The 16,510-nt window shown below is 39.2% G+C and overlaps 1 protein-coding gene across 1 annotated transcript in view; it reads left to right on the top strand.

Annotated features, from left to right (window-relative positions):
• Positions 1–823: 823 nt before the first annotated feature.
• The window catches only part of DNAH7 (dynein axonemal heavy chain 7), a 260,241-nt gene continuing 244,554 nt past the window's right edge, over positions 824–16,510 (top strand). The window contains exons 1-3 of the mRNA XM_081815321.1: positions 824–841; positions 13,488–13,667; positions 15,004–15,066. Coding sequence (XP_081671447.1) covers positions 824–841; positions 13,488–13,667; positions 15,004–15,066 — 261 coding nt within the window. The remainder of the gene's footprint in view (positions 842–13,487; positions 13,668–15,003; positions 15,067–16,510) is intronic.

Consider the following 16,510-nt stretch of genomic DNA (forward strand, 5'->3'; position numbering starts at 1 on the left):
TTTTAAAGGAAAAGAAATTTCTCATAAAAGATTCCCTTAGAATCAGCACAAATTGGGGCATAACATCCTCAAGCAAGCATTTGGTTCATGTGTAATAAAATCATTTTAGAAGAAAACCACCCAAACCATCTGAGAAAACACAAAATCATAAATGCAGCCGAACTTGACACCCAGGGAACCAAAATATCAGCAAGTCAATTTCGTTCTCCATTTAGTCTTTTATATTTGGCTAACTGAGGTTACCAGTCTGTTTCCAGATAGCTCCTCCTAAAGTAGACGTCCATATTTGTAGATTAATAAGTCAAAAGCATAAAAATAGCTCTACCCAAATTAAACACTGAGTGTGTAAGGGAATCTTTCAAGGAAGTAAGTAATAACAGTGATAAAGTGTCTTTCCATAATTTGAAGGTCCAACACATCTAATCTAATCTAAAATTCATTCCTAACAATTTTTGAAATGTATCGATTCTTGTCAGGGTTTTGAGCTGAATTTAACCTGAATGGTGAGGACAGGGATTACATCTCAGCCTCAGTCTGGTCGGTGATATTCCTGATTACTGTGAGAATTACTAGGGAAATTCAGTCCCAGGAGTCACATTTCTCTTATTTGACAGGCATCACAGTAACTGACAAATACACCAGAACTGTGTTTGCCAATCTTTATAAAATTGTTTTTCCTTCCATAATTCTGGCAAGGTGCCCCACAGAAGACAAGTTTAGAAACAGGATTCTGTGAATGAGCAACTGTCCCCCTAGAGGAGCTAGAAATGGAGGTCTAGTAAAGGTAGAGAGTCAGAACACCTGACGTTTGTTTATTTCGATTATGGCTTTTGAGGTTGGGGTGAGTGGATAGTGAGACAGCAGAGGATTGGAAAAGGAAAATTTGCAGATGGGGAAAGGGTGAAAGAACAGGCTCAAGGCTGTTGCTGTGAATCCATCTAACCCCTCCTGGCCTGCTTCTGTCGACCAGTACCCTCTGTGAAGCAATCCAGGTGATGTTGGCTTTCTATTAAGAAAGCCAAAATCCTTTTAAATACCTGGAAACTGCTGGGGAGAGTTCTATTGGCATCACGCTGGCAGCCACTAAACCAATCATACCTTCACACCCCTTGGTTATTGCCTATGGTATAGGGCACTGGGGTAATGTTTTAACTCCTCATACTCTGACTTTCTAAGTGCTCTTTTGCTTCTTTCTGGCTGAAGAATTCAACCTTCCAGTACTCCCCTGGCTTTCAGAGCTTTTCACTGTGCCCTCGGGCTGTGAAAGCACACTTTTATCTTTAACCTGTTCTTGGAACCCTACGCCTACCTCCAGGCTTTTACTGCAATGTGTCTCCTTGAACACTGTTTCTATGTGGGATTTTCCATTCCTCCACCCTCCAATGCAGAAGTCAGGGTCTGCCACATTTATCAGCTGTTTTCCAGTAAAAAGTTCTTACTAATTTTAGGCTCATCACCTCTTCTCCCCTGCTTCATTCACTGAAGACTTTCACTCAGTCTTCCATTCCACTCTGCTACTTCCGCATCCATAGGATCAGCCATAGCCTTAGCAACTTAGTTCCCTGATCTGCCGCGACAAAAGTCCTTCACTTCAGTCACCCACTTCCATGGCCATATTGGGGACCCTGTCAACGCCTGGAGCTGCTCCACTTGAGAAATTGCAGAGTCAGTACCCTCACTCCTAGTCTTTCTACTGTTACAGTTGTTCCCTCTATGTCTCTCACTGAGATGCCCACTCACCCTAGTTAACAGCTTTCTCCCCATTTTTTTTTTAAAGATTTTATTTATTTATTTGAGAGAGAGAGAATGAGAGAGAGCACATGAGAGGGGGGAGGGTCAGAGGGAGAAGCAGACTCCCTGCCGAGCAGGGAGCCCGATGCGGGACTCGATCCCGGGACTCCAGGATCATGACCTGAGCCGAAGGCAGACGCTTAACCAACTGAGCCACCCAGGCGCCCACTTTCTCCCCATTTAATAGCCTTTTCTTCCTTTATTGATTTTAGGTTCTGAGAGTCTCTATTTTAACTTCACTCTTATCAGAGTCTCCCTTCTCTTGCTCTGTTGTTGTTGAAGGAGGTCATCGAAGGGCCGTGACCTCTGCTTGACCAGCAAGCTGGACCCAGGCATTTGGAGGCTCCTTCACTACCCCCCCACCTTGGAATGCACGTTCTGCCCACGCTTTCCACGCTTCCTACAGCTGAAGCCGTTTTCAAGGACGCCACACTTGAGAGAGCAATCTGTCGTTGAGCCCATTTGGAGGTGGCTGAACCTTGTTAAGGCCTCTATATAAACTGACGATTGTGGCTGGTGGGCGTGAGACTCTGTTCGTCTTGTGGTTGCAGAAACCAAGCCTTGTACGTAAGTCCCCTTGCATGTTAAACCTGCCGCCTACCAATCTGGGGTGACCTGTTTCTGCCGTTTCATTCTGCCTTCCCTGTGTGCGGGCCAGTTTGTGAGCCAACAGTTATCCTTCTGTCATCCCAGCCCGGGGAAATGTGTTGTGTGTTGGTTTTCTTTGAACCGGAGGCTGGTCTGTTGGATGTTTTGGGAGTACAGATTTTTGTCACTACTATTTCAGAGACTTCAACTGGGTTCCTGTATGTCCTCGATCACTCCCATTCTCTCTCTTTTCCTGCCAAGTAGTTATTTCAAAACTTCTTCATTCTGCTCCAATCTTTGACCAATCCCTGACTCTGATCTTCCTTCAATTTCTTTTTTAATTGAAGTATAATTAACCTATGATGTTTCAGGTGTACAACATTTATGCCATAGTTCCATGCATTACTCTGTGCTCACCCTCATAAGCATAGTCCCCATCTGTCACCATACAACATTATTACAATGTACTGGCTATATTCCCTATGCTCTACTTCTCATCTCCATGATTTATAAGTGGTAATTTGTATCTATTAAATCATTTTATCTATTTCACCCATTCTCCATCCTCCTTCCTTCTGGCAGCTACCAGTTTGCTGTCTATATTTAAAGAGTCTGCTTTTTGGTTGGTTTCTTCATTTGTTTTGTTTGTTAGATTCCACATAAAGTGAAATCCTATGGTATTTGTCTTTCTCTATCTGACTTATTTTACTTACCGTAATATCCTCTAGGTCCATCCATGCTGTCACAAATGGCAAGATTGGGGGCGCCTGGGTGGCTCAGTCGTTAAGCGTCTGCCTTCGGCTCAGGTCATGATCCCAGGGTCCTGGGATCGAGCCCCTCATCGGGCTCCCTGCTCAGCGGGAAGCCTGCTTCTCCCTCTCCCACTCCCCCTTCCCTCTCTCACTCTGTCAAATAAATAAAATCTTTAAAAAAAAAAAAAAAGATTGTATCTCTTCTATGGCTAAGTAATGTTCCATTGTATATAGATCCTACATCTTTTTTTTTAATCCATCCATTGATGGATACTGTGGTTGTTTCCATATCTTGGCTATTGTAAATAATGCTGCTATAAACATAGGGGTTGGTATATTAACAAAGGAGGCAAGAATATACAGTGGGGGGGAAATCACCTCTTTAATACATGGGACTAGGAAAACTGGACCACTTTCCTACACCATACACAAAAATAAACAAAATGGATTAAAGACCTAAAAGTGAGACCTGAAACCATAAAACTTCTAGAAGAAAACCTAGACCATAATCTCTTTGACATCAGCCATAGCAACATTTTTCTAGGTAAATCTTCAAGAGAGCTACAAACAAAAATCAACTCTTGGGACCACACCAAAATAAAAAGTTTATGTGTAGCAAAGGAAACCATCAACCTGGAAAAGGCAACCTACTCAATGGGAGAAGATACTTGCAAATGATATATAAAGCTTAATATCTAAATATATAAACTATATTCAACACCCTAAAAATTTTTGATTTAAAAAGTGGACCAAGGACTAGAACATTTTACAAAGAAGACATACAGATGGCCAACGGACACATGAAAAACTGCTCAACATCCCTAATCATCAGGGAAATGTGAATCAAAACCATAATGAGATATCACCTCACACCTGTCAATGACTAGAAGACCTATAAGAACAAGTGTTGGTGAGGATGAGGAGAAAAAGGAACCCTCTGCACTGTTACTGGGAGTGCAAACTGCTGCAGCCACTGTGGAAAACGGTATGGAGGGTCCTCAAAATTTAAAAATAGAAATACCATAAGATCCAGTATTCCCACTACTTACCAAGGAAAACAAAAACACTAATTCAAAAAGATCTATACACCCCTATGTTTATTACAGCATTATTTACAATAGCCGAGATTTGGAAGCTTCCCTCTAGTTGTTAGCAGATGATTTTGCTTTCTACAGAAAAGCGTTTTATTCCACTAGTTTTCTGAGACCTTTTAGGTACAGAAAGTTGAATAAGGGGTTAATGGCGGGGGTCTGGAACACCCAGTTAGGAGAGTACAGAAATTACGATCAGTAATCAAAGGGTATTCACTCCTCCGGGCAGAAGAAGCACCCTCTGCCTTCAGCAGTTCCCTGTGCGCCCTGCGGGGCCCACCACACTGGCTCAGAGGCGCCACCGAGTGCCCTGGAAAGCGCCTCCTGCCGCTACGCCGGGTGCCGTCCCGAGAGCGGCAGATGACCGGAAATGGAGCCTGCGCGGGCCTGCTGCTAAGCAACGGGGACGCTAGACCGCCCGGGCGCTGTGGGAGCAGAGGCTGCCGGCGGGTTCCCTGGACGCCACTTCTCTTGTCTGAGGGGCGCCGCACAGGAGTTATCAAGAAGCCGCCAGGTGACTCAAGCGCGTCCTCCCAGCCATGAGCAGCGAGCAGGTGAGAGGGTGGCCAGGCTGGCCCCGCACCAGACTTCCTTCCAATTTCAGAAGTGATTGAAGCCTGGTCCTCCAGACTCCCCAGTTGTGATCCTGTGGGGACACAGCTTCTTTCACCCCGGTTACATCTGGGATACTGATCGCTTTCTGTGAAAACTTCAAAAATGTTTCCTTTTCAACCGTTCGTCCTTGATGTTGTCATAACAACCAACCATTTCAGCCGAGCGAGCGGTGCGCTGGCAGTTAGAACTACAGCCCGAGTGTCCCTAGTGTGCTAATGGTGGGTGTGTTTGGGTGGGCGGAAACTCGGTGGGGGGGGGGTTGCAGTGGGTTTAGGCTCTCTAGAGATGGGATTCAAGCCCTTTCCTAGCTGTGAGACTTCGGGCAAATCACTTCATCTTCGTAAGCCTTCTCTCCCTTCTATGCAAGGGGGCGGGGAATCAGAACATCTCCTTTCTTAAGGTTGTGAAGTTCAAATAAGATAACACACCCTATGCGAAAGGGTTTGGTAAGTGGCAAATGGAATTTCTTAAGAAAATATCCCCATGACAGGTAATAAAAGATGCATGTTGTAATACCTACTTTTCAGAACTTTCTTCATTGAACTTAAGAGCATTGTAAGCAAAAGAAATGCAGAACAGTGGCCAAACTTTTTAATGCCAGAACAGAATGGGAAGGCATTAAGCATGGGCATGATTCTGGCTAGTGAGAAAACAACTCTAACTCTATTGATGAATATGGAAAAGGCCCCTTAAGCATCCCGGTACTGAATGGAGAACAGTTGCTTTTAAGCCTGCATATTTTGCTTAGCTTCTTTGTTTTAACACTAAACTGTAATTCTTTCCTTTTCAATACTTCATTTTTTTTTTGGAGTGTTTATTGAGGAAATGATAAAAGGTAATTTATTCTTATATCCCTTGGGTCATAGATTAACAAAATGTCAATCTTAATTCCTTAATCAAATAATGCCTAAATGATCAAGAAACCCTAGTTTTAACATTTTATTGAACTGTGTAATAAATTGAACTAAGAAACACTGATTCATTTACCATATAATTAATTAGTGGTAAAAGAACAAATGAACAAACAAAAACCAACCAAAAAATGATATCGTAACCAAAAAACTGAGCAGTTAAATTAGTGGACTGTACTAGTGATTGTTTTTTATGTAATACTATAATCAAAGTCCTTCTAAAAACATTTGTTATCACCATCAATATGCATTAAGCAACTTATTTGCTTGATGCTCTTATCAGTCTTTGGCCTGGTCTGAGCTGCAGCCTGGGTTCTTGAAATTTAAAATACCTGTTTACCATACTTGCAATGGTATTTCTGAATTGCTATTATTGTCCAAAGCCCCCAGGTGACCAATTTTCGACTAAAAAGCATCTGCTAAAAAACCTATTGGCAGTTAGGTTTTAAGTTTTGCTTTATCTTAAAAAAAAAATGTTTGGAAATGACACCCCTCATCCCTTCCCCACTGTTCGCTAAAGAGACCTATATTATTGAAGAGGCATTATTGGGATCTTGAAAGAATGTCGAATGAGCCCATCTAGGATTATTTCAATGGTTTAAACACCATTTTTAAACAGCAGAGGTCCCTCTCTCACTGCTTTGGTTGATCGGTAATTTTAAAACTTGGTACTCTCATTTATGCTAATTTCAAGTGTCGTTTTCCTTTTGAAAGGATGAAAGCTTTTATATTTTAACCTAAAACAAATGGAATGGATTAAACTTTTGGAAATGCCATTCTTATGTGACATTTACTTATGTATTCATTTAGTTTGAAAAAGTGAGCAGGTGGTAAATCATATTTGCTGAAGGAGATTTTAACATATTCATCTCATTAGTGGAAGTTGGAGAGTGACATGGCATTTTTCAGGAATAGCAGTCTGAGTTCTTAAGTTAGGTATTTAAAACAAAGATAAATCTCTTGCAACTGCTCATTTCATTTTTAAAATTAAAGAAAGTAAGGCATTTGAGCTTCATCGAAGAACTTCCAGGCATTTAAAGATAAAAAATAGGCAAAGACCATGAAGTGCCCAACAAATCCACCACATACTGTGGGCAGGTGAGGAGGAAAAAGCTGTCAGCCCATCTCTACCTTAGTGCTTTTTCTAACTGTTAAATCAACTGTGATTTTGCATTTATATGATGCTTATTCAGTTTTCCTAAGTATCTTCTTGATGCCCTTGTTTAAAAAGGAGGTCAGAGTAAAAAACAGTTCAGTCTGAAGCCCACACCTCCTTGGTGATGACTTTAACAACCATAATGCCAATATGACCATTATGTTAAATCAACCCTGTTAAATTTGGAGAGGTTATTGTTTTAACCAGACAAGTTCATAAAATGGCTGATTTAACCAGACATATTTACAGATTCTGGTCTTATGATCAGAATGGTTAAGCTTAGATTATTACCAGTTTTACGATGTCCCTTCCAATAGACAAGTAGTTGAAAATGAGCCAAATAAAAACTAAATGCAAAGCCAGAGTGCGTCAAGAAGACTCCTTAACAATTTTAATTTTAATAATGTAAAGTTATATTAATCAAGATCCCAACAGAAAACAGATGACATGCTTAAAGGGATTTAATTGAAGAAAACTTAGACCATTTGCATTCGTGTGGGTCAGGTTAATGGAAAGAGCCAACGAGGATGAGGAGGCACTTAAGGATTAATAGCAAAAGGAAGTCATTACTGACCTAGGAAAGAATTTAGGGTTTGAAGCCGATGGTCAAGAAAGAATTCTTGAGACGTCTTTGGTGCAAAAAGGTGATTTTATTAAAGCACGGAGACAGGACCCGTGGGCAGTAAGAGCTGCACTGGGGTCATGAGGAGTGGCCCATTATATACTTTCAAGTTTGGAGGGGGTTAGGGATAGCATAAGCCTCCCAGGCACTGGGGAAACAAGGTTTCCAGGATCCTGAGGGGGCTAGCTATTGTTAGGAAAGGTCATTTATTACTGTAAAAACGCAGTCATGAGACCCTTCAGATGTATATCAGTGGGTCATATACTTGGGAATGATTGCCAACATGTATCTTGTGGGGGGGGCGGGTAGAGATGAAGTTTCCAAAGGAATTTTTATATGTTAAAGTAGATTTACAGGATCCTGGGGGTGGGGTTAAGATTGCCTTTTGCCCTTAGAAGAGTATCAGCGTGGAGGCAGTTGAGTCCTTAGAAGAATGTCACTCTGCCTTTTTCAAGGACTTGTCAAGGGGCTGTAGGTAGTAAGGAAATGTAATAATTTTTCTTCTGCCTTTGTTTCCCACATCAATTACCATTCCTAGACTTGACAGGTCACTACATTACCAAAACCTGGTGAGAGATGGGGGGTTTGGAATGGTAGCTTCCTGACCGGAGCTGAGCTCTAGAAGAATACAGATACTAGCAGAACTATGGGAAACAGGGAGTAATAGGAAAGAACTATCTAAAACTCTCTCCCCTCCTGCTCTCTAGTCTCCTACCGGTGCCTCTCATTGCTTGGATATTAACCCACCAGAAGCCAGAAGGCTGGGAGTCCCAGCTGAAGCCCACCCGTAAAGAGAATTTAGCCTTCCAGGCACAGAGCAAGAAAAAAACGCAAACAAAGCCTAACCATCACAGCAATTATAAGTAGATGTTGCTTTCAGAGACCTTTCCATATTGACAAAGCAGTTGGGATAAAATGTTTAAGTCTGTTGTTCAGATGCCATGATTCATTTTCTCATTCAAAATCTTTATACCTAAGAATAAATCTAACAAAGATATATAAGACCCTTATGAAGAATGTTATGAAATGTTTTTGAAGGATACACTTAGAATCTGAATGAATAAATATTCATGAAAAAGAGTCAATATCATAATTGTCAGTTTCCTCCAAGTTATTCTAGAAATTCAATGTATTTTTATCAAAATCCCTGAAAGTTTTATACAACATGGATTCTAAAATTCACCTGGTAGAAAAAAGGTCCAGATTGTCTATGATAAATTTTTTTATTGAGGTGTAGTTGACATACAATGTTATATTAGATTTGGGTGTACAACATAGAAATTCGACAAGTTTATATGTTATGCTTACCACAAGCGTAGCTACCATCTGTCACCATAAAATGCTACTACTATACCATTGACTATATTCCCTATGATGTACTTTTTATTCTCATAACTTTATCACATAACTGGAAGCCTGTATGTCCCACTCCCCTTCACCCATTTTCCCCTCACTCCATCCTCCTCCCCTCCGGCAACCATCAATTCTCTGTATTTATGGGTCTGTTTCTGCTTTTTGTTCATTCATTTCTTTTTTTTTTTAGATTTCATGTATAAGTGAAATCTGTGGTATTTGTCCTTGTCTAACTTATTCCACTTAGCATAATATTCTTTATGTCCATCCATGATGTTGCAAATGGCAAGGTCTCCTTTTTTAATGACCAAGTTATATTCCATCGTGTGTGTGTTTGTCTATGTATACTACATCTTTATCCACTCATAAACAGATGGACACTCGGGTTGCTTCCAAATCTTGGCTCTTATAAATAATGCTGCAATAAACATAGGGGTCCATATATCTTTTTAAATCAGTGTTTTCATTTTCTTTGGGTAAATACACAGTAGCAGAATTGCTAGATCGTAATAGATTTGATTTTTTTGAGGAACCTCCATACTGTTTTCTATAGTGGCTATGCCAATTTACATTCCATCAACAATGCACGAGTGTTCCTTTTTCTCCACATCTTTACCAACTCTTACTTTTTGTCTTTTTGATTCTAGCCATTCTGACAGGTGTGAGGTGATATCTCATTGTGGTTTTGAGGTGAATTTCCTTGATGATTAAGGATGATTAGAGATGTTGAACACTTTGTATTTGTCATCTGTAAATCATCTTTGGCAAAGTGTCTATTCAGGTCCTCTTTTTTTAAAATTGGATTGTGTGTGTGTGTGTGTGTGTTGAGTTGTAGAAGTTCTTTATATATTTTGGATATTAACCCCTTATTGGATAAATCATTTGCAAAGATCTTCTCCCATTTAGTAGGCTGCCCTTTTTGTTTTGTTGGTTTTCTTTGCTATACAAAAGCTTTTTATTTGTGTAGTCCTAAGAGTTGATTTTTGCTTTTGTTTCCCTTGCCTGGAGACATACCTAGAGAACTGTTGCTAAAACCAATGCCAAAGAGATTATTGTTTGTTTTCTTTAAAAGTTTTATGGTTTCAGGTCTCACATTTAGGTGTTTAAACTATTTTGAATTTATTTTTGTTTATGGTGTAAGAAAGTGGTCCAGTTTCATTCTTTTGCATGTAGCTGTTCAGTTTACCCAACACCGTTTATTGAAGAGGTGGTCTTTTCCCCATTATGTATTCTTGCCTCCTTTGTTGTAGATTATAGATTAATTTAACATATAGGCATGGTTTATTTCTGGGCCCATTGTTCTGTTCCATTGATCTGTGTGTCTCTTTTTGTGTCCGTATCATAGTGTTTTAATTACAACAGCTTTACAGTATATCATGAAACCTGGGATTATGATACCTTTAGCTTTGTTCTTTCTCAAGATTGCTTTGGCTATTATGGTCCTTTGTGGTTCTACATAAATTTTAGTATTATAGTTCTGTGAAAAATGCTACTGGTATTTTGATAGGAATTACATTGAATCTGTAGATTGCTTTGGGTAGTATGGACATTTTAGTAATATTTTTCCAATCTTGATGTGATTTCAATCTTACTAAATTTATTGAGACTTGTTTTGTGGCCTAACATGTGATCTATCCTGGAGAATGTTCCATGTGCACTTGAAAAGAATGTGTATTCTGTTTTTAGATGAAATATTCTGTATATATCTATACAGTCCATCTGGTCTAGTGTGTCAAAGAGGCTGTTTCTTGATTTTTTTTTTTTTTCAATCTAGATGATTGGCCCATTGATGTAAGTGGGGGTGTTAAACTCTCCTGTTATTGTACTGTCATTTTCTCCCTCCAATGTCTGTTAATACTTTATGTATTTAGTTACTCCAGTGTTGGGTGATAAATATTTGTAATTGTTATATTCTCTTGTTGGATTGACCTCTTTATCATTATGTAATGTCTTTATCTCTTGCTACAGTCTTTGCTTTAAAGTCTATTTTGTCTATTCTAAGTATTGCTATCCCAGCTTTTTCTTTTTCTTCTATTTGCATGGTTCTTCTTCCATACTTTTACTTTCAGTCTGTATGTGTCTTTAGGTGTGAGGTGAGTTTCTTATAGGCAGCACATAGATGAATCTTGTTTTTTTTTAATCCATCTGTCACCCTATGTCTTTTGATTGGAACATTTAGACCATTTAAATGTAAAGTAATTATTGATAGGTATGTACGTATTGCCATTTTGTTAATTGTTTTATGGATGTTTTTGTAGTTCTTCTCTGTTCCCTCTTTCTTTGAGGACTTTCTGTAGTGTTATGCTTGGGTCTATTTTTTGTGTATTTATTAAAGGTTTTGGGTTTGTGGTTACCATGAAGTTCATATATGGGATAATGCAGTCATATATTAAGTTGATGGTCATTTAAGTTCAAACACGTTTTAAAAGAACTTTTTTACTCCCCTTTCCATGTTCTATGTATATGTTGTCATATTTTACATTTTTTATTCATAAGTTTCTTCTATTTTATTTTAAAAGATTTTTATTCATTTACTTGAGAGACAGAGAAAGCACAGCTGGGGGGAAGGGTAGAGGGAGAGGGAGAAGCAGGCTCCCAGCTGAGCAGGGAGCCCAACTCGGGGCTTGATCCCAGGACCTCGGGATCATGACCTGAGCTGAAGGCAGATGCCTAACCAACTGAGCCACCCAGGCACCCCAAGTTTCTTCTATTGGTGGCTCTTTTTTTCCCCCCCACTTAAAGAAGTCCCTTTAACATTTCTTGTAAGGCTGGTTTAGTGGTGATGAATTCCTTTAACTTTTCTTTGTCTGGGGGAAACTCTTTATCTCTCCAATTCTGATTAATAACCTTGTTGCTTTTAAAATTCTCTTTATCTTTAACTTTGGACATTTAAATTATGTGCAGTGGTGTGGACCTCCTTGCATTCATCTTGTTTGGAACTCTCTGTGCTTCCTGATCTTCGATGTCTGTTTCCTTCCCTAGGTTAGGAAAATTTTCAGCTATTGTTTCTTCAAATAAGTTTTCTGCCCCTTTCTCTGCCTTCTCCTTCTGGGACCCCTATAATACAAATGCTTGTTTGTTTGATGTTGTCCAAGAGATCCTTTATCCTAGCCTCATTTTTTAAAGTTTTTTTCTTTTTGCTGTTCAGTTTGGGTGCTTTCTATTACCCTGTTTTCCAGATCATTGATCCATTCTTCTGTATCTGCTAATCTACTGTTGACTCCCTCTAGTATATTTTTCGTTTCAGTTATTGTATTCAATTTTGATTTGTTCTTTTTTATATCTTCTGTGTCTTTGTTGAAGTTCTCACTACTCTTCTCTCCAGTCTGGTGAGCATCTTTATGATCATTACTTTAAACTCTTCATCGGGCATTTTGCTTATCTCGGTTTTGTTTAATTTTTTTTGGGGGGGTGTCTTATTCTTTGGGAGTATATACATCTGTCCCCCCATTTTGCTTGACCTGCTGTGTTTGTTGCTTTGAATTAGGTGGAATAGCTACTTCTCCTAAACTTAAAGGAATGGTCTTGTGTATGGTTTTTCCCTGTGTGGACTGTTTGTGCCTGGTGGCATTGGCTGGCTGGAGCTGTGTCTGGTGTGGGCTAGGGGTTTGGGGCTCACTGAGGTAGTAGACTGACTATGGCACCTGGACCTTGGTCCTGTCCACACTATCAAGGTGAAGGGAGAATGTAAACAATGGTGCTCCCCATCCCCTCTAACCCAGAGAGAGTTCCAGCAGCTCCCCTGCCGCTGGATGGAGTTCTAAATCTGGCTCTTTTATATTCCAGGTGTTCTTAAAAGCTGTGGGTTTTTTTTCTGTGCCCCAGGGTGTCTGGGGTTGGTGTGAGCTGGAGATCTGGCGCTCACTGAGGCAGCAGGCTGCCTACAGTGCCCAGACCCTGCTCCTGTCTGGGCTATCCATGTGGAAGATGAATGTAAACCGTGGTCCTTGCCAGCCCCTTGACCGTGGAGAGCATTCCAGCAGCTCCCTTGCTATTTGGTGGACTTCCAAGGCTGGATCTTTTATGTTCTAGTTGTTCTTTTAAACCATGTTTTTTTCCTGTGCCTTAGTGCAGACAAATCTGCTCAGTCCCTCAGTACTATCCCCCATTCCACACTGCAGTTTGCAGTGTTGGGGTGAACGTTCCCTTCCTTACTGTGTCTCCATCTCGCTTGCCCGTTCTCTGTGGCCTCTTTATCTTTTGTTGTGCAGAAGCTGTTCAGTCAGCCCTCAGTTCTTCTTCAGGAGGAACTGCTCTATAAACTGGTGTAAATTTGGTGTGTCTATGGAGAAGAGTTCAGAGTCTTCCTATGCCACCATCTTGAACCAGAGCTCTGTATCTGATAATTTTTAACAATAGTAAGGTGGAGAGAATTACCTTACAGGTTTCAAGACCTATTGTGAAGTTACAGTAATTTGATATAATCTGTTTACAGATAAACATACATCAGTGGAATTAAATGGACAAAACCAGATATGCACATACACATATGTATAATATATGTTAAATACATAAACAAAATATGTGTATGCATGAGATGCAAGAATTGTATGCATGTATACTAAAATGTATGCCAAAAGATGTTTATTGAAACATCTTTTGTAATAGAGAAACATTGGAAATGACCTAAATGCCCATTCACAGGAGAAAGGAATGGATAAATTCCATTACATTCATATGGTAGAATACTATTCAACTGTGAAAATCAGTGAAGATGGCACCCACGTGGGAAGTGAGAAAACCACATACTTGCATCCTGAAAAGTTTGAAGGGAATTCTCCCTTTGATGTAAGGGAAACTGGCTGGACAGCTACCAATAGAGATGGTAGTGAAACCTGCTGGAGGTGGTCTTCCCCTGGATCAGCCACATACCACAGGCTGGAAAGGTGCTCAGGGGCAAGGATGCTCACTGCTGGCAGCTGCAGCATGAGAACAATGAGATAAAGCACTGGAACCAGGAAGAAGAGTCCCTTTGTCTTACAATGTCCCTTTTGAACCTGGAGAAATGTTTGAGTCCTGCTCAAGAACCACCAAGGAGGACAAAAAGCATAGACTGGTAGCTTGAGAGGCAATGAATTTATGTGACCAAAGCACAACTCATAGTATCTGTTTTATAAATCAAAGTATCCTTCTCAACAGCACTTCTTGGATGAAATTCCTACAATAGAATTATTCTCTATTGCAAAGAGAGTTACTGCAAGTAAAATTTGTACTTTATAGTAGTAACTTGAGGGTATATTAACTTTAGGAAGTAAAGAATTCTGGGGGCGGGGAATGAAGTTTTAGCCATGGAGAAGGGAGGCAAGGCTGAGTAAACTTTGGACACCATTTAGATTCAGATAAATTTCCAGAGGAAGATAGGACTAGTTTTCCAATGAATTGTCTTGTTATTCTTAACAAAACCCAATTGTCCATAAATATGAGTTTAGAAATAAACTTCATGTTTATCCTTATGCAGTCTTCATTATTATAGCTTTGTAGTAAGTTGTGAAATGTGGAAATATGTGTCTGCCAACTTCTTTCTCAAGATTGTTTGGCTGTTCTGGATCCTTATATTTCCATGTAAATTTTATGATCCACTTGTTAATTTCTACCTAAAAAATACAGCTGAGATTTTGAAAGGGAATGTGTTGAATCTGTAGATAATTTTGGGGGTAAGGAGTATTGCATCTTAATATTTGTCTTACAATCCATGAGCATAGGATGCCTTTCCATTTATTAAAGTTGCCTTTAATTTTTTTCAGTAATGTTTTATAGCTTTCATTATGCAAGTCTTACACTTAAATTTATTCCTATTTTATCCTTTTTTATTCTATTGTAAATGATTTCTTAATTTCAGTTTTGGATTGTTCATTGCTAGTGTCTAAAAATATGACTGATTTTTTTTTCATTGGTCTTATATAAGCAACATTGCTGAATATATACCTTAGTTCTAATAATTTTTTGTGGATTCCTTATGACTTTCTGTACAAAACATTATGCCATCTGTCGAGGAGGTTTTAGAATATTTTGGATGATATGTGCTTTATATTAGACACTGTAAAAGTTGTTTGAGTGAATCAATTGTAGCATTAACAAAGTGAACAGTTATTTTTTTTTGTAATTTTTGTATTTTTTCATACAGGACAAATCAGCCAGGAGAGAAAAATCCAAGACACCAGTCAGATTTTTACCACAGTCATCTACGGTAATTTACCAGTATATTCTCATACTTTATTGCTTTATAATAAGGTTACTGGATTTCTGGGTTTAAATTCTCTGCTCCACATCATTCTTTTCTGATGGATAACATCTATGATATACGTATCTTCAGAAAAATAACTAGCTTAATAAAGGAATTATAAGTTATAGTTACTGGTATGCATGGGGGATACTTGCAAATAAGTTCCTGAATTTCTGGTTTTAAATTCTGTGCTCCATTTCATTCTTTTCTGATGCATAGCATCTGTGATATACATATCTTGGGGGAAAATAACTAGCTTAATAAGGGAATCATAAGTTATAATTACTGGTATGCACAGAATACTTGAGTATTCTGAATAAAAGAATTGTGAAGATGGCCTAGCAGAAGCAGTATTGGAATCAGGAAATGAGGACTTGGGTTATAGCTTTGTCACTAATGGCTCTGTGCCTGTTGGCAAGTCCCTTACATTTTTGAGCCCCTATTTCTAAGTCTGAAAATGAAAAGTGTTGGTTTAATGAACTTTGAGGAGATGCCTCTTCCAGCGCTAAGATGTGACTTCTTAGATCTTGGCATCCTTTGTCATTATTTTGACTTTAAATTATCATTACTCTGTGGAAGCGGCAGTTAATAGACCTTTTTAGTAGATAAAGTGCTAGAAAAGTTAGAGTTTACTGCAATAAAATTTACTATCTAGTAATTATGTTGAGTTTAATGCCATAGAGTTACACACTTGTGATTGCTGGAAGTTGAGTTTAAGTGGAGGTTCAGTGCAAACATTATTTGTTTGAAACATCTTTTAAAACCACAGAATAAACTATAAAATATGGATTGCTTCATGCAGAGAGGATTCCTAATAATTTGAAATACAAGCTTCTTTCAGCTTAAAAATCTCAAATAAAATTTTGCAGGTGAATGTTCTTGAACATTTCAAAGTACGTGTTAACTATGAACCTGTTTGTATTGATAATGCCAAGACTATCATACCATGTTTTATAAAATAAAATCATAGCATCTTTTTTTATTATGTTATGTTAATCACCATACATTACATCATTAGTTTTTGATGTAGTGTTCCATGATTCTTTATTTGCGTATAACACCAAGTGCTCCATTCAGTATGTGCCCTCTTTAATACCCATCACCAGGCTAACCCATCCTCCCACTCCCCTCCCCTCTAGAACCCTCAGTTTGTTTTTCAGAGTCCAGCGTCTCTCATGGTTCATCTCCCCCTCCAATTCCCCCCCCTTCATTCTTCCCCTCCTGCTATCTTCTTCTTTTTTTTTTTTTTAAACATATAATGTATTATTTGTTTCAGAGGTACAGATCTGTGATTCAACAGTCTTGCACAATTCACAGTGCTCACCATAGCACATACCCTCCCCAATGTCTATCACCCAGCCGCCCTATCCCTCCCACCCCCCACCACTCCAGCAACCCTCAGCTTATT

This window comes from Leptonychotes weddellii, chromosome 3 (genome assembly GCF_054177405.1).
Source record: "Leptonychotes weddellii isolate Sample4059 chromosome 3, ASM5417740v2, whole genome shotgun sequence".
In the NCBI taxonomy this organism is placed as follows: Eukaryota; Metazoa; Chordata; class Mammalia; order Carnivora; family Phocidae; genus Leptonychotes; species Leptonychotes weddellii.